General features: G+C 41.2%; 1 protein-coding gene and 1 long non-coding RNA gene across 5 annotated transcripts in view; one reads left to right on the top strand and one right to left on the bottom strand.

The window, feature by feature from the left end:
* LOC308459190 overlaps positions 1 to 26481 on the bottom strand; it is a 481964-nt gene that overhangs the window by 349297 nt on the left and 106186 nt on the right. For 2 of the 4 annotated variants that reach the window (XR_013977876.1, XR_013977879.1), the window contains one exon: positions 19233 to 22767. The exons of 1 other annotated variant lie outside the window; for it this stretch is intronic. This is a non-coding gene — a long non-coding RNA (uncharacterized lncRNA). Of the gene's footprint in view, positions 1 to 19232; positions 22768 to 23966; positions 24063 to 26481 lie in introns of those variants that run through there. One more of the 4 variants, XR_013977878.1, reaches the window with a different exon arrangement.
* The window catches only part of PTPRN2 (protein tyrosine phosphatase receptor type N2), a 610006-nt gene that overhangs the window by 535541 nt on the left and 47984 nt on the right, over positions 1 to 26481 (top strand). The window contains exons 15-16 of the mRNA XM_080974012.1: positions 17231 to 17378; positions 19145 to 19218. Of these exons, the coding sequence (XP_080830138.1) occupies positions 17231 to 17378; positions 19145 to 19218 (222 nt within the window). The remainder of the gene's footprint in view (positions 1 to 17230; positions 17379 to 19144; positions 19219 to 26481) is intronic.

The following is a 26481-nucleotide window of genomic DNA, read 5'->3' as shown; positions in this document are numbered from 1 at the left end:
TGGTTTCTGTCAGTTACTCAGTTTTACATTCAGTTCATCCCATTTCCACAGTTGTTTGCAAACCTTAAAAAAAAAAGGATGAAAATTTATACACATTTTTGTGTGCATACCCTTTTTTTGCGCACACTGTTCCATAATATAATGCATTTTGTACATTATTTTCACTAACATACACATTTATGTCCACTTTCCCCGAATAATATGCTTTTATCGGTACATTTCTTTTTCTGTTGGAGAATTGCATCATAAAATCCAGAAAAGTGTGAATTTTGAAGGCTAGTTTGCATATTAGTTCTGAAGGTGTGAATTGGATAGGTGCACAACATTGCAGACCGAACGAATTCCTCCCCTATTTGTATTCAGGCTCTGAGGCTTCTGTCAGAGGAATTCATAAAAGAGGCAATTATTACATATTCATTTTCTTCCCTACAGCTCCCATCACCTTCCCAAATCTGTTCCAGAGGGTTGGGAACCCATCATAATAGCATTAGAGGTTGGGCAAGAGGGTAAAGGGTGGTCTTAAGAAAAAAGCCTCCCTCCCCATTGGCTGATGGGAACCTCTGCTGGATCAAGAATAGTCTGTCAGTAGAAGCACAGCATTTGCGCAAATCTCTTTCAGTGCCCTTGACCGAAAGCATCCTCTGCTTGCCTGCTGGAGAATGTCGGATATTGTTATGGGATGGGGAAGAGTACTAACATCTGTAGGCCCTGTGAGTGTGTGCGTGTGTTATTGTTAGAAAGTAGCATGGTGGTAATTGGGATGTGCTACCTGTTTTATTTTAGCAACGTGTGCTTGAGCTTAGACATAAGGCCCAAATTCGAACGCCTGCACAGTCATGAAGTTTGCTGAATGCCTTGGGACAAATCATAAGAGCACAAAGAGCTGTCTTATACCAAGTCAGACCATTGGTCCAGCTAGCTTAGCATTGTCTGTGGTGATTGGCTGTGGTTCTCCAGGGCTTCAGGCAGGAGTCTTTCCCAGCCCCATCTCCCAAGGATTGGACCTGGGGCCTTTTGTTTCCCCTAATATAAGTTAAGAGTTAGATTTGTGGCTTCATCTTTGTTTATTGTGCATACATTATGCATGCAGGTCTGTGTACACACACAGTTTATCAGGATGATTAAGCTAAGGCGTGTGCCAGTTGCAATCCTTTCTGGTCAGAAAGAGAGATTTTCTATGCTTATCTGTTTTTTACTAACCTTCAGGTCGGACTGTTACATATACAGTGGTACCTCGGGTTACAGAAACTTCAGGTTACATACGCTTCAGGTTACAGACTCCGCTAACCCAGAAATAGTACCTCGGGTTAAGAACTTTGCTTCAGGATGAGAACAGAAATCACACGGCGGCGGCGGCAGAGGGAGGCCCCATTAGCTAAAGTGGTACCTCAGGTTAAGAACAGTTTCAGGTTAAGAATGGACCTCGAGAACTAATTAAGTTCTTAACCTGAGGTACCACTGTATTGCTGCTTGGAAACTGTGGTAAAGCTCAAAATGCAGTAACGGGTTGTTGGGGACACATCTCACAATTGCTTGAAGATCTCCACTTGCTTTCAGTCCATTTCCAAGCACATTTAAAATAATAATAATAATAATAATAATAATAATAATAATAATAATAATATAATACGCATTAATACGCATGTTGGAGGTTTTCCTTTGGGTGCTGCCACTGCCACCTAAGGGTGACAGGGGGGGAGCCTTTGGGTTGTGGAGTGCAGAATGCTTGCAGAAGAAGGGGGGGTGCTGTTGTAGTGGGAATGAAACACATTGCTTCGCTGCAATTGTCACATGTCCCTGCGACATTTAGTTTAGGCTTATCCGATATGTTGTGTGCCAAGCTAACTCAGAAATCTCAGTGCAAAGTCCAGTGGCCTCAAGGAACACCTCTTTCCGGTATTAAAATTACTGTCCTAAACCTCATTCTTCGGTTTCAGACATTGATTTGCCAAAGCCTTTCTGTGGAGTGACTGGGGCAAGGGGGTGCTCCATCATGCCTGCTGTTTTTCTTTGTTTTATTTCGTGCTTGACATTTATTTTACACTTCCTCCCCCATCTGGCATCAAATAGGGGCTTCTGTTTTATTTGTTCAGTGCTTCTTTTGTTTGTTGTTATAGATTGGTGCATTGATTGTAAGTGTTGACCAACCCTGGAAGCTGGGAAATGTTGTCTGTGCATTTTGCGGAAGTAAATAAATAAATGGCCCCACTTAGCTCATCCCATAATACACATGATGCTTGAGCAGCTGAGGAGGTAGAAGAGGACAAGGTAATGTGTGAATTGAGATTGCTGTAGAGAGCATATGACTCCTTTGCTACGACAGCTACACATACTACCAGTCTGGGCACAATTCCAAGTGCTGGCTATGACCTATAAAGCCCCACACAGCTTAGGTCCAAGCTTTGTGAAAGACCATATTCCCTCATATGAACCTCTCTGGGTTTTGAGATATTCGGGAAGATCCCTTCTGTCAGTCTCACCACCCTCACAGGCATACTTGGTAGAGATGCAGGAGAGGGCCTTTTCAGTGGCTGCCCCCAACTTTGAAACTCCCTCCCTAGAGAAGTTAGGCTGACTCCTTCCTTGTCCTTCTGCTGGCAGGTGAAGACTTTATTTTGTTCCAACAGGCTTTTGGAAACTTAACTGGTTTTAATGAAAGGGCTGGTGCCATGCTGTTTTTATTGCAATTAATTGTATGGGGTGAGCTCCCGTTGCTCGGTCCCTGCTCCTGCCAACCTAGCAGTTCGAAAGCACGTCAAAGTGCAAGTAGATAAATAGGTACCGCTCCGGCGGGAAGGTCCACAGCGTTTCCGTGTGCTGCTCTGGTTCGCCAGAAGCGGCTTAGTCATGCTGGCCACATGATCCGGAAGCTGTACACCGGCTCCCTTGGCCAATAAAGCGAGATGAGCGCCACAACCCCAGAGTCGGTCACGACTAGACCTAATGGTCAGGGGTCCCTTTACCTTTTTATTAATACATTTTACATATGTATGCAGTTTAACTTCTATTTCTATGAAGGAATTCTATTTTACCTGGATACCAAACACTTGCAGCATAATTGTATGCATGTTTGTTCAGAGGTAAATCCTGATTTGTTAAGTAGGACTTATTTATGAATCGACACGTCTACAATTTCTGTATTTCCTAAGCCTGTGGATTTCCACCAGTGTGTTGTGGCACCCTGGGGTGCCTTGAATGATGGTCAGGGGTGCCGTGGGCAAGACTGGCCTCTGCCCCTCTTTCTTTCCCTCCCTCCTCTGATGCTCTCCCACATCTCTGTCTCCCCAAGGATTGCACAGCTGTTTATTGCAGCAACCCTGGCTCTAAGTTCTGCAGGCTTCTGGGAGGGGTCTCTCTTTGGGGTGGTAGAGGGCAGCTCAGAGACCAGGAACGACAGCAGCAGTTCCCCAAAGGACTCCCAAGGAAAGAGGAGAGGAGGCTGAGGGAACACTCCACAAGGGAGGGTGTTTGAAAAAGGGTGAGAGGCTGCTAGCTCTGCTGGCAAGGGGTTACATAACTGGGCTCCTGAGCCCCACAGGGGTGCTGCAGAAAGAATGTACATTGGTACCTCGGGTTACAGACGCTTCAGGTTGCAGACGCTTCAGGTTACAGACTCCACTAACCCAGAAATAGTACCTCGGGTTAAGAACTTTGCTTCAGGATGAGAACAGAAATCGCATAGCAGTGGCGTTGCAGCGGCAGCAGGAAGCCCCATTAGCTAAAGTAGTACCTCAGATTAAGAACAGTTTCAGGTTAAGAATGGACCTCCAGAACGAATTAAGTTCTTAACCAGAGGTACCACTGTAGTTGGTTAAGGGAGCCGTTGGTCTCAAAAGTTTGAAAACCTCTGTCCTAAGCTGATACCAATTTGTAGTGCAAAAGTGCTCATAGTAAACAATCATCTTTCATTGCATGCCGGGATATCTGAATTGTTATAGCAACCAGTTAATACGCATGCTTGTCCAAGAAATATGTGGATTTCAAAATGGGCAACTTGATTTAAATCAATCTACGCTGATTGGGCTCTAATCCTTAAGTACGATGTCCCTGTGTAAATGGAGCATGAGGATTGTTTAAATGAAATTACTCCATTCTTCTTCAGCAGCAATCTTGTCATAATGAGATTCCAGTACCAGTGATTACTCAAGGATGATGTAAATTTTGCTTTTATTTTATTTTTTGGGGGTTTTTTTATTGGTTCCTTTGATCCACAAACAAGGGAAAATAACCTCTCTCTTTTTGTTCTGAGAGGTGATTTCTGTGTCTGTATGTGTGGTTTTCATTGTCAGATGAAAGGCTGTGCAAAAGTGAAAAGAGTTAGGTATTATCCCCCTTTGACAAATGTCCCCTCTCTTTTGTTGAAGGTTTATTTCAGACAAAGTAATTGCAGGGATAAAACTTCATTGCATAACTTGGATTATTTTTAAGGTCTAAGAGACATCAGGAATAATAAATTAGGAGCCCTTTTGTGCAAATCTCAGACATGTTCTCAGTGTACCGTGCTCACCAATAATAGCTATTAATCTCTAAATCAGGATTATAAATTGCTTACCTACTTAACAGTATCTACATAGTGTAAGAAAGAGCTTTTACACTATTTCATTTTTAAGTATGTAGTTTTGCTGCTGCTCTCTCTTACGCCCTCTTTAAAAATATGTATACCTGATGCCGTTCTCTTTGAATTGTTAACAATGGTTAGAATAAAATGTAATTTTCAGGTGTTCCAAAGGGAAGTGGGTGAAACAAAGCCCTGCATCTCAGTCCCTACCAGGTTGTATCCAGTAATTTCGTTTGGATTTCACTTGAGCACCTTTGGCAGCTGCAAAGTGTAAGAAAGGAGATTAGCAAGTGTTTGTCTGACACACACTGATCCCAGCACCTGCTGATTGGATTGAAATAATCCTTTTACATGTTGCAAAACTCTATTATTGGAGCATTACGAAAAGCAGAGCTAGCAACGGCCACTGCATAACAAGTATATTAATTTAAGTAAATAGAACATAGGTTGCCATTTAGTGTAAACATTTCATTGTGTCATTTAGTCTGGAACGTAGCATAGAATTGTCTTCAGGTACAAAAAAAAATGTGATTCCTAGGAGGAGCCAAGGACTCTTTTTTTAAAAAAAAAAGGTTACAGAGCAATATAGTGCTTTATATAATTCTGATTCAATTAATATGTAATGTGTCCTCATTTAATTTTGGATAATTAATATGCTTTCCAAATTGTACTCCTTATTTGAAAGTGTCAAATAGTTAAGGAGAAGCTTTTTTTGTGTGTGCTGTGGTTAAAAAAAAAAAATCCTTCATCAAGTAGTGTTTTAATAAGGCTTAACAGACTTTGAAGAGAGCTTTTCACTGTTGCTGCCAGTGTCCCAATATGTTTTTTGTGGTACTCTGGTATATCGACTAGCATACCCCACCGTGGTATTGTATCGACTGGTCCAGAAAATTTCGAGACTGAATCTTTAAAGTGGTCAGATGCTGTTGTTGGCCTCTGACTATGTCAAGTTACAGGGAACCAGGCAGAGGGCCTTTTCGGTAGTGGCACCCTCCCTGTGGAACGCTCTCCCACCAGATATCAAAGAGAACAACAACTGCCAGACTTTTAGAAGACATCTGAAGGCAGCCCAGTTTAGGGAAGCTTTTAATGTTTGATGTATTACAGTATTTTAATATTTTGTTGGAAGCCGCCCAGAGTGGCTGGGGAAGCCCAGCCAGATGGGCGGGGTATAAATAATAAATTATTATTATTATTATTATTATTATTATTAGAGACAACAGGGTGTGTTAGCAGCACCAAAGTGACCTCCTTGGAGTGCAAGCCTGGGCAGTGTGCATGGAGGTCCTGTACAACAAGACCCTCGTCTCAGCCTCGCTGATGTGCTCCAAAGGAAAGCAGAGCAATACGCTTGGCACCAGCTTGGCTGCAGGAGTTGCCAGAAGGAGACTTACAAGACACCATCCAACCATCTCCACTCCAGACTTGTGCTGTGTGTACTCAGTAGCCCTTGCTTCTCACAAAGCAGCAGAGATTTTAGATTAGAGTTTTCCTTCTCCTAGATGGGCTCCCTTCCCAGGTTGGCAAGCCCCGCCTGCCACTCGCTTCCCTCGACAGTACAGGTAGAAACCACCTTGACCATTGGACCCATTATTGGTCTTGTCTGCTCAATCCACCAGAGCCTGTCTTCTCATGCAGAGGAAGTCCATAATTCACTAAGTGTTCAAGACCCATTGGCTACCCTCACCCGGTTTAGCCAGCCAGCCGAAGCCATTTCCAGGGTGCTGCCACTGTCACATGCTGAAAGCCACAGGTGAGAGCTGAGTGCAGAGTCGGGGACCAAAGGTGGACAAACGACCCCAGAAGGTCCCCACCAGAGGGACCTCTATCACCCATACAGTAATGCAGTGCACTATCAAAAAGAAGACGATATAAGCACATTGGATTATATCGTACAGGCATTATTCCTCCAGATAGGGGGGAGGAAACCAGACGTCAGTATCTGGCGCTTTTCAGAGAGCAGATAATTAAAACAATGTGCTGTCGTACAAAACATTTTCCTCTGTGACCTCTCTGGAAACAGTTTTTAGTGCTTTTAATGTATTCTGTAGAGATGGGTCAGGAAATCTCATAGGAAAGGCATGAATTGCAGAGAGAGGGAGGGTTTTATTCTGTTTGCATGAAATGCATACATTATATGGTGAAAGGCAACTGACACTTTATGACAAAAGTGTTAATTTACTGAATTTGCCTCTGGGGGATGAGTTCATCCGTGAGATGCAGGAGATGAGCTAATGGGTCTCAGTTTTAATTCTGTTTAATAGTGTGTTTTTTTCAACCCAACTCCTGCTCTGAGACACATCAAGCCCAATAAAAATTGCTGCCCCCTCCCATCTTAATTGGTTAGAAAGCAGAAGTATTGCATAGCAGCAATGGGGAGTTGAGTTTTGCATCACCTAAGGAGTCTATCGTGTAATAAGTACATTTGTCTTAGCAATTGCTACAAACTCTGTATGACCTATTACAGCTTCATATGATCTCAGCAACATCAGTACCTAAGTCCACCTATCTCAGAATTGGAGGCAGTAGATCTTTTCTTGCATCATGGGTGGAGGGCGAGGGATAGAAAGTTCAGCAACTGACAAGTGCATTGAGCAACTTGGCTCACTTATTAGAAGCCTGTTTTCAGTGAAAGCCACATATAAAAGCCATTCATATTTGCAATTCCAGCATGTAATTTGTTGACTAGGCCCACTAGTTGCAATACTAATAACATGGAACAATTTAAGGTGGTAACCTGCTTCAATGGAGATTACTCTCTCGCAGTTATTCAAGTAGGTACACGGCAGCTAAAAATATTCATTTCTAATGTGTCTTGTTCCCCACAGGTTTTTTCAGTGCTTCATGTGTTACGTTTCTGATGTGAAGAAATGTGGATTTGGTTTCTCCTTTGACGGTTTGGTTTGGTTTGGTTTGGTTTGGTTTGGTTTGGTTTGGTTTGCTGGAGAAAAAAGCAGTTACTTCTTCCAGTCACTACTACAGGCAGATGGAAACTGAGGGGCTTGCAAGAGAAAATGTTCTTTCCGAAGAAGAAGCCTCTAGCTTTGTTAAAAGCTGCAGTGTATCACTTAATGTGGCAAAGGTCTCTCTTTTGCAGCTTTAAACAAAACCAGGACTGTTCTGCATGTCACAGTAAGCCATGGTTTAAAACAAATGATAGCTTGATGTGAACCAGCAGCATGCTGAGCAACACAACTCAAAAATTCATAAACACTCCTCCTCCATTTCAGCTGCTCTGGCCAAATTGTACACAAAACAGTTCTACCTACCTGTCTACCTACGGGACCGCCTCTCCCGATATGCCCCACGGAGAGCCTCAAGGTCCATATATAGCAACACCCTAGTGGTCCCGGGCCCTAAGGAAGTTAGATTGGCTTCAACCAGAGCCAGGGCCTTTTCAACACTGGCTCCGGCCTGGTGGAACGCTCTGCCTCACGAGACCAGGGCCCTGCAGGATCTGATTTCTTTCCGCAGGGCCTGCAAGACAGAGTTGTTCTGCCTGGCCTTTGGCTTGGAGCCAGTTTGATTCCCTCCCCCTCTTTCTTTTTTCTTTTTCCTTTCTCCTCCTGTGGTGAGGCTGCATTTTAATATTTTAATGTTTCAATATTTTAATGTTGTATTTTAATCTTGTTTATAAGTTGTTTTCATTCAACTTGTTTTTATTCTTGCTTGTTAGCCGCCCTGAGCCCGGCCTTGGCTGGGGAGGGCGGGGTATAAATAAAAATTATTATTATTATTATTAAAACAAGGAAGGGGTAGGCTTTGTTATGATGTACGAACCTGGACTTGTGCTTTATCTTCAAACGAAAACCTCAAGTGGTAACCAAAGTTTGTTCTTGGCTTACCAGACTTGGTTTGTTCTCCTCAACCCAAAACCATGAGCCCAGGTGCAGATGACAGGTCCAACTAGACTCTGGCTTGTTTTGCCCCATGGAGAAGACACTGCTCATTCACATTAAGCCCTAGTGCTTTTAAAACAACAATGAGAACAGTTTAGCAGAATGTGTGAAATGATCCCATGATAGGATTCCTTCTTTCCAGGGGTGCATATATGCCAGGCAAATAAGCCTCCATGTCTTTCCCGCTCCATCCTCCTATCCTGGTTGCTGCTAAAGGGAAGCCTTCTCCCAGCCTGCTTCAGACATGGACTCTTTAGAGAGCAACATTATGAAGCAGATCAAGGAAGGTCCTGTATAGTGAAGTTGGATCTTTTCCAAGATGGATCCAGTTAACAGGGTTGTCTACTTGCAACTTACGTGGGTGGCCCGTTCTAGCTGTGTGTGTGTAATTACAGCTATTGTATAAGGTTTAGAAAAACCTGCCCTGAGCCATGGTTAGCTGTGCTGACCAATCTCTGAATAAGGTTTGGCTCACTTGAGATGTCTTCATTTGTGCCAGTTCTTTAAAAGCACAAACCACCATTAAGAATTAAAAGGTCGTGGTTTCATCATTGGACCTCAAAACCTCCTTTCAGTTGGCAAAAAAATTATTAATGAATTCATATATATATGATGATAATATCTGTATTTTATGCCAAATATATACATACACAACATAAACACACGAGATGTGCTGCATTAACCTAAGTGTTACCTAGTTTCATACAGGTTTGCTACAGCAATGTTTGCCTATAAATCAAGACTTAAGATTTCTAGTGCATCCTTACCTTAATTGTAATTTTCCATTTGGGGGTGATCTGGCTGTCTGAATTATAAATCAAGGGAGTTCTAAGCAAATTGGGGAGAAATGGGTTTTCCATGACTTAGAGGATGTACACAAGATGTGGATGTGGTTTTGGTACGGACTTGGTGAGAGTTTTATATTCATGTCTTACTTTATTATGATTGGTTGTAGAGTTCATAGAAAAATTATGTAATGTATGCTAGGCCAAGGGATGGGGATATGCATTTAGTTATTCTTTCAGACATCTGCTCCAACAGTCTGTCCGGGACTAAACAATAGTGTACAATTAATTAATTATCTTAAAACTTAAAAAACTCAGGAAGCTACCACATTCCATTAATCAGCAGAAGTATGCAGTAACTAAAATAAGAAAAACCCACTACGTAGCTCCGTATACCAGCAAAACCCATCATAGTTACATGAATGAGCCTTATGACACTGTGACAGTCCAGCACTAGTATAAGCATATATACTCCAAACTGTGAGCATGTTCCTGAAGCTACATAGCAGAAGGTGTGATGTAGTAATTAGCATATTGGCCAGGATCCAGTCCAGGGATACCTGGATTTAAATCCACACTTGACTATGAAGCTCAGTGACCAGTCACCATCTCTTAGCTTTGCTACAGAGTTCATGTGAGGATAAAACAGAGTGGGGGGAACCTTGGGTTTCTTGGGAGAAGGGTAGCATAAAAACAGCATAAATAAAATGTCAGGTAAACTTAACTTCAGCAAGACACTGTACAAGGGTACAACTGGAAAAGCCATGTCTTCCAGTGTTCGTAGGAAAGACTATGTTCCTTTCAAGTACACTGAGCTTAAGATTTACAAGTTAAATGCCAGCATCTTGGGTCGCTCCTCGAAGCCAGCTAATGCAAGCAGAAGAGAACTGGTGTGGTAGGCACCTACATACCTGCAAAAGTTGTGGTGCTGTACAGTTTGCACCAGTTGTACAGTTTTCAAGTACAGTCTCATGCAGAGTGCATTGCAGCTCTGCTGAAGGGGTCAAACAGCATGGGCAACAATAGAAAATTCCCTTACACTTAATCATACACTTGCTCCATCTACCTCAGTACTGACTGGTAGCAGCTGTCCAGGGTTTTACCTGGAGGTGCTAGGGATTAAACCCAGTCTTGGAAAATGCCCGGGGTGGCCTGCAAACCCCTGGAACTCCGAGCGTCCTCCGATGTGTGCAGCACTAAAAAAGGCATCTCCCTTCTTCTCCAGGGCGCCCAGCGACATATATCAGCTTGATATATGCACACTAATCTTCTGGCTTAACACAGCAAGAAGCTTGAGGCATCGTAGAGTGAAACTACTATTTATTTCCACACTATGTACAGACAAAGGCATAATGGCATCTGTTCTCTCCAGCTCTCAGAGAACAACCAAAGTGAAAGTACGTTACAAAGTACATACAGCGGAAGAGAGATAAGGCTGTCTTCCGTTCCCATAGTCTTCTCAGACACGTCCCAGACAGACATGTGATTTATAACAATCTCACCTGCAGCATCGGACTGCATGAAATACTAACACCCGGGACGTGTTCTGTGCAAAGCATATTCTCTGCCACTGAGCCTAGCAGCTCATAATTTCTCCAACATCTTAACCTTAGATATGACAGTATTGGTGAACAGTTCTACATCCACCAACTTAATGTGAAGTGGTGGAAACTGGTGTTTGAGCAAAAACTGGCACCTAGGTAAGAACAGGTAGATGGAACAAGTTTTATAAGAATGTTAGACGAGCCCTGGTGGAGCCAACCAGTGGCTTATGTAGTCTAGCATTCTGCTCTCACAGTGGTAAGCCAAAATCATAAACAAAAGCAGTTTCCTGCTCATGATCCCATACTGCTGGTATTTAGAGACATACTGCCTCCGATACTGCAGGCCTCAAATACAGATCAAGCCCACGTTATACAAATCTTTAACATTAATTACCGGTATGTTTCCGTTCCTATTAGCGGGGCTTTAAGCTTCAGTTGACCTAACAATAGCACATCTCTTCCTTGAATGGGTGTACTATTCACATCTAAAGTACATATTTTGGTACCAAGGACAGCTCCCCTCTTAACAGGAGGAAGCTGCTTTCTTTGGCTGAGACAAGAGCTTCCCCAGCAATGGAAGTGTCTGTATTGGGAATATAGTAAGAAGTACACCAAACAAGAAATTTATCTTGAGTGTGGGGGTTTGGCAGTGCACTAGCTGGTTTTGCACCAGTTATGCCTCCTGTTCTGGTCCTCCTTACAACCATTTGGAAATGAAAAATAGGGATTGACATAGTCCCTGTGTGGTCTGAAGATGCCAGACTTGCTAAATCTGCTGGCCTGACACTTCCGTTTGGAAATATTTTTAGGATCTTCATCTAAGGGCAAGAGGTTCCTTAGCAGCTTTGCCATGCCCCGGTTTCAACAATATGCAAGTAAATTGAGACAAATTTCTTCCAAATGTCATAATGGGAATTGAAGTTAGATTTGTTTCAAGAGCTTTGCAGAATAGCAGGGGCTACAGAAGTTGCAGTTTCTCACTGAGTGATAACCTAAAAGCAGGTATCTTGGGGGATTATTACCTTGCTTATTAAAATAGGGAAGCTTTTATAATGGTAGCCACCATTTTGCGAGATGCTCTGTGGAAAACCTTTTGTATTGATATCAATACAAATGAACCTGGAAACACAGAATGTGGCATCATGCTTTGCTGGGTAGGTTTCAGTTGATATAGGTCTGCTAAGTTTACCAATGCCAAGGTTTCCCAGAAGACAAGTTTTTGTCTACCGAATCTAGTTTAGGGGTTACCTAGGTACCCCCGCCCATACGGGCCAGTCGTGTCCGACTCTAGGGTTGTGCGCTCATCTCACTTAAGAGGCCAGGAGCCAGCGCTGTCCGAAGACACTTCCGGGTCACGTGGCCAGCGTGACGAAGCTGCTCTGGCGAGCCAGCACCAGCGCAGCACACAGAAACGCCGTTTACCTTCCCGCTATAAAGCGGTACCTATTTATCTACTTGCACCTAAGAGTGCTTTCGAACTGCTAGGTGGGCAGGAGCTGGGACCGAAAGACGGGAGCTCACCCCGCCGCGGGGATTCGAACCGCCGACCATGCGATCAGCAAGTCCTAGGCACTGAGGTTTTACCCACAGCGCCACCCACGTCCCTTACCTATGCTTAGAGAAGCATAAATTAAAACGTGTGATTTAGATGGAAAAGTTATATGTCATCTCAATTACTATTTTTTAATTGCACTTGACAAACGTTTTTATGTTTCCTGCAAATTTATTTTAGTCTGCAGTTCATGTTCAGCATGGTGCCTTGTTATTGTTTGCCTTTTTAGGAGCATAAGAGCTATGCACATTCTCCCCCCCAGCACACTGTATAAACAAAGCAAAATTCTGATGAAGACTGGTTAATCTTAAATCACTTCTGTATGCCAATTTCCAGTGTTACTCATAACCAGAATTTAGGAGAAAGCAGGTACGATTTTCTCCATTCTAAAAAACCAACACTTTGAAAAGCATGAGTTGTTGGAGATGGGAAGATACTGAAGTTGTTAGCATGTCTGGACTGTAGCAATTTAGCCAGACAGGCTTATCACATGAAAAATGTGAGTAAACCTTACCACTTGGATAAGGACCCCACAGCTTAGCACATAGGAGAATTGAGGCCAGGAAGAAAAATACAGTGTCGTTGAAACAGCTGGCCAAGCAACCATGTAGTTGTGGTAAGATGAGTACCTGTATTCATCTTGTTAAGGACACAGCCAGGTTCTCACAGAGGTGTCATCATGTCTTCTTAAAATGATTTCAGGTAAAAAAAAAAATGGATAAAGTTTATACAATGGGATTTCATCACATTTTCATGGAGAGTATTCCGTAACTGCGGAAGAGTTGTAGCTCTGTGGCTGAACACATGCTGTGCATAACAAGTTCAGTGCCACATATTGCCTGGTTGGGTTGAGCAAGGCCCTCATGTGAAACCCTGCAGAGTGCAAATTCTACTGTCTTAGATGGACCAATGACCTGACTCGGTAGAAGGCAGCTTTCTGTGTCCCGAAGTAGCTGTTTTGCATGCACGAAATGATCCACAGAGTTGCCATACTCAAGGGCTGCTTTGTTTCTGCAGTAGTTGCACAGGGTCGAGAATTTTCAGCAGGTGGAACTTTGGCTACCATTGCAGTACTAAGCTGGTTTCAAAGTCAGATCCAGGTGTTTTCACAAAGCTCCATTTGTAGCTATGCAGGGTTCTGTAGTTATGAAGGCTTACTGGGCCACTGAAAATCAGATGAAGTTTGAGCTTTGAAGATATAGCTCCCCCCCCCCCAGTCCCTGAAAGGATTGTTGTATAATCTTTGGAAATCTATTTTATGAGGTGTCTTTTTTATGTGTGCCAAATGCCTTTTAATCTAATGGGATAATCCTTTCACATCAAAATAATACAGTACCACAGAACCTTGGAAAGACCAAAGACATAGGTGGCACTGTGGTTTTCAAGTACCAGCATTTTCTCACTGCCTCCATCAAAACAAATCTTATAATCCAAAATATCTCAGCGGCAATAAATGTGTACTCCTCTCACAGTTTTCCCACTTCTGCAAATGCCTCTATTTTTAGCTTGACTGCCCTTGGCAGATATGATTTCCATAAACCAGCTTGCAAATGTGCATGAATGTTTTGCAGAAAATTAGACTATACTTCAGGCAGCATTTTCACACAAACAAATGCATGTTTTGATTTGCAAGGAAGATCAGCATTGATACTGTTCACTGTACAATTAGAAGGATGGCATCACAATTTTACTAAACTGGTAGAAAGGAAAGGGAAAAACCTAATGTATTCATTATCACCTCCATTTCTGGGAGATAGAAGGAGCGACTTCATAGGCTGCTATCTTGGCTTTTTTATTTGTAAGTTGCCCTGGGCTCCTTTGGAAGGAAGACCGGGGTAGAAATTTAATAATAAATAAGTTCAAGTGAAATAAGTGGACCTTTTTAGTAAAAATGTGTTGGGACTGTGCTGTCAGTGGAAGCATAGAAATTGCTAAGTTGAGTCAAACCAATGGTCTACTAACAGTCTTAGTGAAAAGTTCAGGAAGTTCAGGGTATGTTGGAAATATGCACCTCCTGTTATTTTGGCTATCATGGCTAATAGATTGCTAGAGAGATGCCCCATGGATATCACAGCATCTGTTGTGATTTGTGTTCATGGGCTTATTATGCATAACACAAAGTAGTAATACAGTGGTACCTTTGTTCTCAAAATTAATCCGTTCCAGAAGTCTGTTCCAAAACCAAAGCATTCCAAAACCAAAGCATGCTTTCCCATAGAAAATAATGCAAAATGGATTAATCCATTCCAGACTTTAAAAAACAACCCCTAAAACAGCAATTTAACATGAATTTTACCATCTAACGAGACCATTGATCCATAAAATGAAATCAATAAACAATGTACTGCAGTCACACAAGCAAGCAATCAGTCAGTAGCTGAACTGAGTTCCACACAGTCACAAAAACAAAACAAAAAAGACACAAAAAGACACAATAAATAGCAAAAACAGACAGACCTCAGCGTAACACTCAAAACGGATGTGTGTCACTCAGATCGGAAGCATAACACTCAAAACAGAGCACGTTTGGCTTCCAAAAAAAGTTCGCAAACCGGAACACTTATTTCCGGGTTTGCAGTGTTTGAGTTCCAAGTTGTTTGAGTACCAAGGCGTTTGAGAACCCAGGTATTACTGTAGTTATATTGGCTGCTTATCAGATTTAATGGATGACTCTTCTTCATAAGTATGAAGTCTTGCATATCCTTTCTGTGCCTGCTCCAGTTCTTCAGTGTCCTTTCTGAAGATGCAGCTAGGCTGGAATTATTTATATGTATGAAATTCTTCTGAAGTTTCTGAAGTATTTTATTCTTTAGTAACTAATCAGGATATGCAGGAAGAAGATACAAATAAATTTGTAGTGGGGTGACATGATCTCAAAGTCAAAAAAGTGGGGTTTCTCCCCCCTGCCTATTGCCAAACTGCCAGGAATTCAGTAGTTTGATGTAGGTCAGACATTGCATGAGGACTTGTTGAATTGTGTGCAAAGTCTTAAGATGCACACAAAAAATTAATATCCCATGACAATATTTATCATGAAAAAGGCCAATAAATGTCATACTTTTGGAACCCTTATTGACTACTGTAAACAAAACAAGAAATGTGACAAGTTCTATTATCTTTTGCACCTCAAAAAAACAGAAAACTTTTTTCATTAACAATATAAGCTCATGCTGGATTTTTTTTTAAAAATATGCATTTAACAACTATCTCCTACATTTCTTTTATAATATATATTATTTATTTTTGTTAATTTGAATTCTCTGAATCTACCCCCTACCTTTTGTAATATATATATATGAATTAAACAAGAGTATGCATGCATCACAGTCTTGGTAATACTTATCTGGAAACTTTGAAAGGACTATTACAAAATTACAGAATTTGTAATCAAATTACAATTCAGTTTGATTTGAATTGGAGTCTGACTGGTTTAGGAGAAGAGTAAGCATATTATATAAAAGTGCATTGTGTTGCTTCAAGCTAGGACCAGCCTGTTCTTCACATGGGACGCGTACAGTGTGATCTTCACTTCAGTTAGTTTTGCTTTGTCTTGCCATTCTTGTGCTACTTCCTTGTTTTATTGCCTCCTACCCTGACGCTGTTAATTATCAGTCCTCCCCGCACCCCACCCCAGTGATGACATTTTAAAAAATATATGCAGGTTAAATGCAAAGAACACATTTAACACCATGACTAATTTGGCCCTGGACTTCTTTTTGCCCTGCCACCGGCCCCTGGGAAAACTTGCTGCTTACCACAGAATTGGAGCAAATGCCAATCGGACTTTCTCCAGATTTACATTTGCTCTGATTTAGCACTAAAGAGCAAGTTTTGCGGGGGGGGGGGAGCAGCGGGACAGAAGTAGAAACCTCTCTGACTCATGCCTAGACAGCAGAAAACCGCATGGATCAATGCTTTCTAGGCATGAGACAAGAGGATGTGTACACAGATGTTGGGGAAACCAGAGAAGCAAGTCAACTCTGTTCCTGTTTTCTTCACTTTGACTCTAATGTCAGAAGTCCAGCTTCATGGGTCTTGTGGCTCAGGTGGAACTCATGAATTGCACCACATGGCCAAACAGCAGATTAGCTTGATTCTTATTTCACAGCCCTGCCCTGCCCTATTTTGGCTCAGCAATATCATAACCTGCTTTTGCAGGGATCCAGCAGCTTTTGAAACTTCTTTCAGCTTTAAAACTAGTTTGCTATGCTGTTTTGAGAAACTTGGGTTCCATAAGGGTTTGACCGATGAAGCCTTAAACGGCTTAGGACCACCTCTCTCCATATAAACCGACCTGGACTCTAAGGCCTTTCTTCGTGTGACAACACGAGAACGGGCCTTTTCTTTAGTGACTCCCTGTTTGTGTAATGCTCCCGCCAGGGCACCTTCATTATATATATTTTAGGCACCAGGCGAAAACATTCCTCTTCAACCAGGCCTTTGGCTATTCTTCAGCCTTGTGGGAGGTGGTTGGTTACTGTTTTGTTGTTTATGTTTATTTCTGCTTTTATCTTGTGAACCACCCTGAATTCTGTTGATGAAGGGCAGTTTATAAGTCAAATAAATAAATGATAGATAGATAGATAGATAGATAGATAGATAGATAGATAGATAAGAAGCAAGCCCCTGGGCAGACAGCCATAGTCAAGCAGTTCTTGAATTTGAGCCAAAGGCAAACTCCGATCCTCCAGATGTTTGGGACTACAATTCCCGTCATCCCTGACCACTGGTCCTGTTAGCTAGGGATGATGGGAATTGTAGTCCCAAACATCTGGAGGGCTGGAGTTTGCATATGCCTGGTTTTTGTCCTCTCTAGTCCATTCAGATTTTAATTGGAATAGCAGAGTGTTGAGTGTATAAATAATACTACCTCTGAAATTTTCTCATTTCAGTCCTATATGGAAGACCACTTGAAGAACAAGAATCGCCTGGAGAAAGAATGGGAAGCACTTTGTGCTTATCAGGCTGAGCCCAATGCAGCTACCATTGCACATAAGGAAGAAAACGCCCAGAAGAACCGCTCACAAGATGTGGTTGCGTGTATGTACAGTTTAAGCTGGATTCATTACTTAATTGCTTTCCCCTTTGCCTGTTGCTGCAATTAGAGGAGGAAATGTGTCGAAAGAACTGTTATCAGCCACTCTGTGCAAGGAACAGTTAATATTCCTGTGGCCCATCTTGTCTTGCTGTGTGCTTCAGACTTTTCATGGTGGATGCTGCTGCTTCCAAAGTATGCTTTGCACTACTTCCCATAGAATCATAGAATCATAGAGTTGGAAGAGACCACAAGGGCCATCGAGTCCAACCCCCTGCCAAGCAGGAAACACCATCAGAGCACTCCTGACATATGGTTGTCAAGCCTCTGCTTAAAGACCTCCAAAGAAGGAGACTCCACCACACTCCTTGGCAGCAAATTCCACTGTCGAACAGCTCTTCCTAATGTTTAGGTGGAATCTTCTTTCTTGTAGTTTGGATCCATTGCTCCGTGTCCGCTTCTCTGGAGCAGCAGAAAACAACCTTTCTCCCTCCTCTATGTGACATCCTTTTATATATTTGAACATGGCTATCATATCACCCCTATCATATTTTGCCCCAGCATGTAGGGCAAAAAAAAAATTTCAGGTATTTCAGGGGGTTGGATTAGATGACCCTCACGGTCCCTTCCAACTCTACAATTCTATGATAACAGCAAGTGCCGTTTTGCGTAAAGGACATTTCATTTCGACAGCCTCATGGTGCGGTTTTCGCGCATGGCTTTTGGACACAAATACCTTTATCCAAAAGTGCACGATGCTCTTGGCTTGTAGTTAGAACGGTTAGACCCAGTCAAGTGTATAAGCACCTGTTGGTTTTGATAGATGAGCTTACAAGGCAGCTGCTCTCCGTGTTGGGCCTAGGATGGAAAGTGGAGCCGAGAGTAGCCAGGGCATATATGTGTTTTAAAAGTTTTTTGTGCTCTTCATGCTCAGCCAAAAGCAGCACATTCCTATTCCATGTACTTGCTTATTCTGGTAGGTGTATCAAACATTCTGTATTGTACATCAGACTGAATGCACAAGGCTGTACCATGAGATCGACGCTATTTATTAAATTTCATCAGCTACCCTACATATGAACTTGGTGTGGAAATCCCTTTAATATAAACCTGTTATTATTGGCAATGGTCTTTAAGCATTGTCATGCTCTTACAGAGAAGGAACACGGAAAGGTTTGGCTTCATTAATGCCCTTGCTAGGGGCTACTGAACCTGAAGCACAGTCTATATTAAACATTGTTGTGTGTTTTTAAGTGAACTTGTTAGACACCCAAACATTTTACTGATTTATTTATGTGGCGAGGTTTATACACTGCTTCATCATAAAAAAAACTGCTAAGCTGTTTACATAAAATGATATAAAATAGTCATTTGAAAATACTGATAAAATCAAACATTAAAAACATGTTGCGTTAAAATGTATCAAGCTAGAAATAAAATCAGTAGTTCTCTTTTCAAAAAAATATATGATAGACTTGTGTAAATAAAAACATTTTATTTTTTTAGCAGGCGCTGAAAACAATACAGCGAAGGCACCTGCCTAATAGCAATTATTCCTCAACATATCAAGTTCCATTTCAAGAACACTTTTTATATGGTTCTTAACCATTTAAATCAGTCTTTTGGAAATGTCTATATTTAGAAGCAAGTATGCAAAAAAAAACAGGCTGAATAGTAGTGGTCTGTTCAGAAATGCTCTTTGAAAGATCTCTTTTAACATAAATATGAATTAATACTGATTTTAACTTTTTTTTTATTTAAAAAAAATCAGATGATCATTGCAGGATATGTTTGAAAGCTGAAAACAGTCACGACAACTCGGACTACATCAACGCAAGTCCTATTGTAAGTATAAAACAAAAAAAATACTACTTTGCCTTTTTGAAACTAAAACGTTAGTTCTGATGGAAGAAAAAGGTTGATTGTGATGCAAGTTATAATAGCAATTTATTGAGTCCACATGGCGACATCCCTCCAATATTTCCCTTCCTGTGACTTTGCGGCCACCAGTTTGCCTGCTTCTGATAGCAGCTATGTACAATGGGTGTTTTCTCAGTAGCTGTATTAATCATTTGGCTAAGAATGCCACAGTGTGAGAGTTTAGATAAATGGGGAGTTTCGGGAGTTTCTGGGTGGGAGAGTAAATACTTGCCCAGCTCCCTGCAATAGGTTTTAGTAAAACTCCTTATATCTTGGGGACATAGTGATTGTTCTTACTGTTCATTATCATTCCCATAGCTGTGGGAAGAATTGCTTTTCCCCACTGACAAAATATTGTTGGTAAGGTACAGCAGATGCCCTCTGAAACAGCATCTATCTTGAGGAAAGACATTGGGATCACCTTAAAGCCAAGTAGCCATTTTGTATTTATTGTACGGCAAAATTGTGTGCCCTGATAATTTAGACTGGCAAAATTTGTGACATTGCAGGAAGTGAACTGAAGCAGAATCAGAACTTTGTTTTGTTTTCCTTTCCTTTCAGAGTTCACAAAGGGTAACTGAAATCTAGTCCCATTTCTCACACCTCAGTCCAAATTCTTCCAGTCATTACAGTTTCACACAAATCAAACTGTGTTTGGCCAAAATAGATGTTTCAATGTGGCTTCACTGTGTGTCACACAAGCTGTCTCACAGTCCTTGGTTGTTTCCAAGAGCAAAGTATGCTTTAGGGTAACATCAGAATGTTTTAAAATTCTGCTTCATTCTTGCTTGATGTGTCTTTATTGACAGGAACAAATAGCTTTTTAATGCCATGATTGTCTGGTAATTTTACTGGTTCCATATTTAAAATGTGTTAACTATTTTCATGATATTGAAGGTGCATGATATTTTGTAAGTGCAATATTAGTAGTAAGCTTCAAGTCCTCAGCAGAGAACTTGCTCCTGTTAACTTTCATACTGATGGGCTAAAAACATCTCTTGTTTGTTTTGAGAACTTAACCCTAGTCTAGCCAAGAACAGATAGGAAAGGCTAATGAAACGTAGCAGATGTGTGGAGACCTGAAATAACAGTGGTTTGATCTTCTTCACCAACTACAAATAATCTTTTTAAATTCAAAATAAATAAATGAAGTGGTTCAAAATTTAATAGCTTCCAGCAATTACCGTGCCAATAAAATGGCATATTTGATGCCACGAAGCCTTTGGATGTGAGGTGACAATTGCCCTGTATTCCAAACGGAAAATTAATAACGCTAGAGCTATAAACTATGAATTGGACTAGAAAGTTTTTTTTATTTCCACTCGCCTCCCTTCGGCATGTGAGGGGCTTGATGAAGCCGGAGTGTAATATAAAGCAATTACATTCAGGCCTTGGAAAGGGAGGCTTCCAGGGGTGTGCGTATAGTTGTGTGTTTCCAGCTCCAGGGTCAGTGGTCCAGCCTCCAGCTGGGGCTCACTCAACCTTGGCTTGAGTCTAAATGAGTAAAGCAATACATGCTGGGGGAGCCCTTCTTTGCACCAGACAATGCGTTGGCCACCTGCCCACATGTTTCTTTCTCGAAACTGCTTAGCAGCCCCCCTCCCTGCCCCCACTTTCCCATCCCTCCCAATACGTTGTGAAAACCCAGGGTTTTTTGTGTGTGGTTTTTTTTACACTTAATGCGCTCAAAAAGCAACAAGGAGAGAAATCTGCAAAGAAATCTGATAAAATATCTTGCTGATCGTTGTTGTTTTTAATTACTATTCCAATGCGAGGATGCTTAGAGATTCCTTGGAATAAAACTGAGCTGGAAGTCCTCTTTCCTGTTCTCTGAAATAACATAAAATACCGAGGTAATAACTCTGCTGCCAGCGGTTGAATGAAAAGCTTGCAATTACAGCACAAGGAGACCCTGACTGTGCAGAATAAAACTATGATAATTACATCTGTCATATTTGTACTTTGTCCTCATTAAATTCCAGGGAAATCATCCAGTAGTAAATAATGTGCAATCTTTGTTTTTAAATCAGAGGTCAGGAAAAGTAAATGGGAATTTTGCTTTTCCCTCTTAGGGTGTTGGAAAGGGGGGAGCCCATCAACTACATTAACAAAAACAAAATAGCACCTACCTTTCAGCTTGCTTATTACTGAAGCCACCAGACTGAGGAATGTGATTAACATGACAGTTTGCTCAAACACAGCATACAAATTTTTATCAGTGAGAATAGATTCTGAAATTTGTAATGACATTCAAAACCATATTTATTTCATTCCATTATCTTTTTCATTTTTGAAAGAGGGATTTTTTAAAAGGTGGGGTTTTTAAAAAAAAAAGAAAGAAAGGCAGGTGCCAGTTATAATAATTATATGTTCTAATATACTATTAATATATTAGTCATAATTTTATCATCTCCTGTATCATTTTTTATTTTTAACAGAGGAAAGAGGTGATTCAGTAGTAGTATACCTGCTGAAAGTCGTGTGTGTGGTGGTTTTAAATATATTGCAGTGTGGAAACAAAATTGCCTCCGAGCTTGCCTGTAGTTTTAAAGAAAATTAATTTCATAGAGATTTTGGTTTTATGTGTTGGTTTTATGCACATTAAGTTTAACCATGCATTTAAAATAAGTATGCAGGAAGTCAGGATAAATTGAACAGCCAACACACATACAGAAATGAACTTGGCTGGTTCTGAGCCACAAATATTACATTGCTCAAAGCCAAAGAACTAAATAAAAGAATTCTGAATTGTATGTTGTGTCGGCACAATAACTGGGAAAATACAGATCTAAATTGGCATGAAGCTAGTTCAGTTTAAGTGGAGTCACACAGAACAGATACATTGTTTGAATAAGATTTTATCACAATAAATAATGGCATAATATCAAATCTTTTCTTATTATTCCCTTGGTAAGCGGTGGAGCATTGTTTTTATTCATATCTAGATTTTTTTTTTAGTGCAGAAGCATATGCATGAAGTTTGTTAAAACAGAAGGATAAAATAACACTGTCTCTAAATATAAAAAAAAATTGAATCTTTTACACATTAGCATTTTTAGCATTTACTTGGGGGCAGCATAAATATGCAAAAAGAATTGACATACATATTTTAAAAATTCAGATAGAATTGATTATAGCAATGTATTTGTATTCAGTGTGGTGTTCTCTAGTTTAGGAATTGTCAATCAATTTTAATTTGGGGACAGGCAGGGAGAGTGCTTAGATGACTTGGAATTAAAACATCTTAGGTTTAGAGGTGGTTTGATCTGATCCCCTGCAGGAGTTCTCTTCTGATAAGTTGGAACGAGGCAGATGGTTCTTTTGGGCGTCTTTCGATTATTCCTTCTTCCTCGTATGATACCAGAATCAGAGCTGTTAATTTTGCTTTGGTTCAAGTGATCCTTAGTCACATGTATTATCATGGAAACTCTGGATATGCGGTAGACTAGCTCTCTTCCTGGCTTGCTGGAGCAGCTGTGAAAAATGATAATTTTGTGAGAAGCAGAACATGTGTAATTATACATTTTTTAAAAAAAAAAGACTCTACCAACTATATCTGTGCAAGTTGTTGTTTTTTAAAAATATATAGTCTAAACTTCCTAAACCCTTGCAGATCAAAAAACGTTGATATTTGTCCTAATGAGCCAATTATTTGCTGTCTTATTCTCTAAAATGAACTTTGTGACCGTTTCCGATTTATCTATCTGTAGTGATAATTTCTTAGTGTAGAGGAAGAAGCTGTGCTTTGATGTTCGAGACGTTTTGGCACAACATACAGATTTCATTTAACAACACTTCTCCATTGTTTCTGCGCTCAGAATATCTAGATGCCCTCAGGGATTGTTCAGAAACTTTACTCTTAAGCAGCCTAAACATTTTGTGCTAAGCTTTTATTGGTTGATGTTTCCAGCTGGGTTATATTAGTTAACGTGAATTTGAGCAAATTGATCTCAGTGGTGCTGAGATCCCAAATGACCTTCAGTGGTTCAAAGGATTTGGCTGAAAGGTTTATTCTGGCATCAGGATAATGTTCCAGCTTATGCCTTTGCTCCACTGCCAGGACTTGACTCTGGCCTTTGGTCTAATGGTACTGCTGCTTTTTGACTCTTATCTCAGGACTTCGTCCATGCCCCACCAGCGTAGAATGAGGCATGGCTGAGACAAATGTGACTGACTACCCGGGGCATTCACTTCCTGTCAAGTTTACCCTTTCATGTTTTTATCCTGCCCTTTTCTCCAGGGCAACACACATAGGATTTCCCTCAAGTCGCTTTTATGGATGAGTTGGTTTTGAACCTGAATCTCCCCAGCCCCAACTCAGTACAGTGGTATCTCGGGTTACAGACGCTTCAGGTTACATACTCCACTAACCCAGAAATACTACCTTGGGTTAAGAACTTTGCTTCAGGATGGGAACAGAAATCATGCTGTGGCGGCGGGAGGCCCCATTAGCTAAAGTGGTACCTCAGGTTAAGAACAGTTTCAAGTTAAGAACGGACCTCCAGAACGAATTAAGTTCTTAACCCAAGGTACCACTGTACTTTCCCCACTCCTAATGGTTTGTAAGTGGGGCAGCAACTTCTTACTACACTGACTCAGCAAAAGAAGGAGGAGGAGGAGGAGGAAGAAGAAGAAGAAGAAAGAAGCAGCAGCAGCAAGAGGTCTTGACTAACCTTTATTGACTTGGAACCTACTCTAGTCACGCATCATCATCATTTTTAATTTGTATACCATCTTTCTATCTTACAATACTCAAGGCGGTTTACAAGCTGAAGAAACAAAAAATGTACATCTTATAACAATCTAATGCGCTAAAAAAAAGTGATAATAAAACAAAACTTTAAAATAAGCAACCTACATCAAAAAAGTAACATCAACAATTATTAGAATAGTATAAAATAATAATAACATATAATAGTTAAACAGAAATCCACTCAACAGTTACAATAAATAATTTCTAAACTATAATCAGTAGAACAACGGCAAGCCACAGTACATAAAATAATACAATACAAATTGAGAAGCAGAGACTAGAGGGTGGAACAAGGCAGGTGGAAGGAGGCCTTACCTGATGGAGTCTCTCCCCTCACAGTTCCCTTGCATAACTTTAAGGCAAGCTTAGCATAAACACACCAGTTCCCGGAGAGGAGATTGTGGCCGCTTTACTTCTCCTGTGATTCTTCTGTGAGCTAAGCCATCGTTTGGTTTGGCTTAGCATGTCATCTGAAGCTGGGCTTGTGGCAAACCGTGAGCTGTAACCAAGGTTTGCTCTTAGGTTTTCAGCTCATGGTTTGTCAGTGCAGCAGGAGGAGGACCAGAGGTGAACTTCCCTGTACCATTTGTGAACCATCTTCCTGAGCAACCTGAAACCTTTCTCAGAACTTGCCTGCTTGCCTACCTTGGTATCAGCCAGATCAGATCTTGTTAACTCTTACTTGCCCATAACCCCAGCCAGCCCACCCGTGAGGCAAGGTGAGGCGACTGCCTCTACAGTGGCCTCTCAGTGAATAATAGGCACTGATAGCCTCCTCCCACACCTAGAGAGGAAATGGTGGGAGCTGCTTTCGGGGGTCTGCTGGGATATGTGCCTGCCTTCAAACATTGGGCAAGGTTGACTTTATTCCCTGTCCTTATTCCCTATGTAGATCTTCACTCCCACTTCGTTCCTCCATTTTATGGTTTGCCTCAGGTGTCTTGGGCCAGGCCTGCCCATGCCAGACCTAGCAAACTAGATTGCCAGCATCCTGATGCAAGTTTAAGTTCCATGCTGGTGTGGTTTTGTTAAGTGTCCTAATAGCAACCTGTATCCCGGGGTCTTTGTGTTTGCAACCGTAATAAATTTAAAAACCTCAGTACCAAGTGGAACAAAACTGGACAGTTTTCCACACATACCTAAGTATACAGCAGCACTTTTGCTGCCATTGTGCATGTTATTATCATGCGATCCAAAGTAGTTTAATAGGCTGTGCATCTATTTAGATCTTTGCATTTCAGCTGAACAGAGTGCAAATTGTGAGTTAATATCCAAATCCTCCCAAATATATTTAGCATTGGGAATTTTAAAACACGCAAGTTAATAGAGGCATGCATTATTATTTTCAATTAGTTTAACCTTGGCAGGGGTCTGTAAATTCATTTATTAGCAGAGAAGAAAGCTTTTTTTGCCATCTTGGATATCCTCTGAGAACATACGCACGCTAGGCAATGCCAGTTTTTAGTGAGACTGATAACCTTTCTCCTCTTTGTTTTGCTCCGCATCAGTAGTAGACAACAGGCAATTTAAACATTTACATTCATTGAAGTGATATAATACATGCAAATTTGAAAGTGACCCAGCTATTTTTTCATGCAAACTAGTAATCCTAACCTGCATGTGTCTTCTCCATAGCTGCTTTCTGTGCACCAGAATATAATAATTGCAAATGTCTGTGTTATTGTTAACTTGATGATACGTTTGACCGGTCTTTCCTCATTATGATGTCTGTAATGCTCAAACTGCAGCTTTCTGACAACAGTTGATTTATACTGTAAGGCCAAGAGTGGCCCTTTCCTGATTTATCAAATAGTGGAGGGTTTAGAAGTATTTCTTCCGTGACAGTGGCACTCACCTCATCACTGATTCAGCTTGCCTATTCTCTTTACATTGTGAATGAATACACACAGCTTCACTTTTCCCCCCTTTCATTCACAAAGTTCGCACCATTTGAAATGTCAGCATAAGGAATGGAAAAGTAGAAACAAACAAATGCCATGTAATCCAATGTCTTGCCTACAAGGGCAAAGATTTCTACCAGCCTTCAGTCCAGGGGCAGCTAATGTGATGCCCTCAAGAGGTTGGTGGGACTACAGCTCCCATCAGTCTCAGCCAGCATGGCCAGTGATCAGGGATGATGGAGTCCAGCAAGATCTGGAGCACACCATGTTGGCCACCCCAGTTGTAGTCTATCCTTAACCGCAACATTCTAGTTTTCCATGTGTAAGGGTCCGTTCTCCCCCAACGCACTCACAAAAGTGTTTTCACACTTGCAAAGTGCTGCCAGCAGTCTGAAGTAATCCATTGCAGAAATGGTTTTAGTAATGAGCTTTTGTGGTGATGAGCTGCTTGCCTGTACCAGGGGTGGTTAACCTGTGGCCCTTGAGATGATGCTGGAGTGCAGCTTTGTGGCATTCCTGACCATTGGCCAAGGG

Source organism: Podarcis pityusensis, assembly GCF_964106645.2.
Source record: "Podarcis pityusensis genome assembly, chromosome: 12".
NCBI classification, from domain to species: Eukaryota; Metazoa; Chordata; class Lepidosauria; order Squamata; family Lacertidae; genus Podarcis; species Podarcis pityusensis.
Note: the sequence above shows the minus strand (reverse complement) of the source record. Positions and strands in the feature narration are given on the sequence as shown.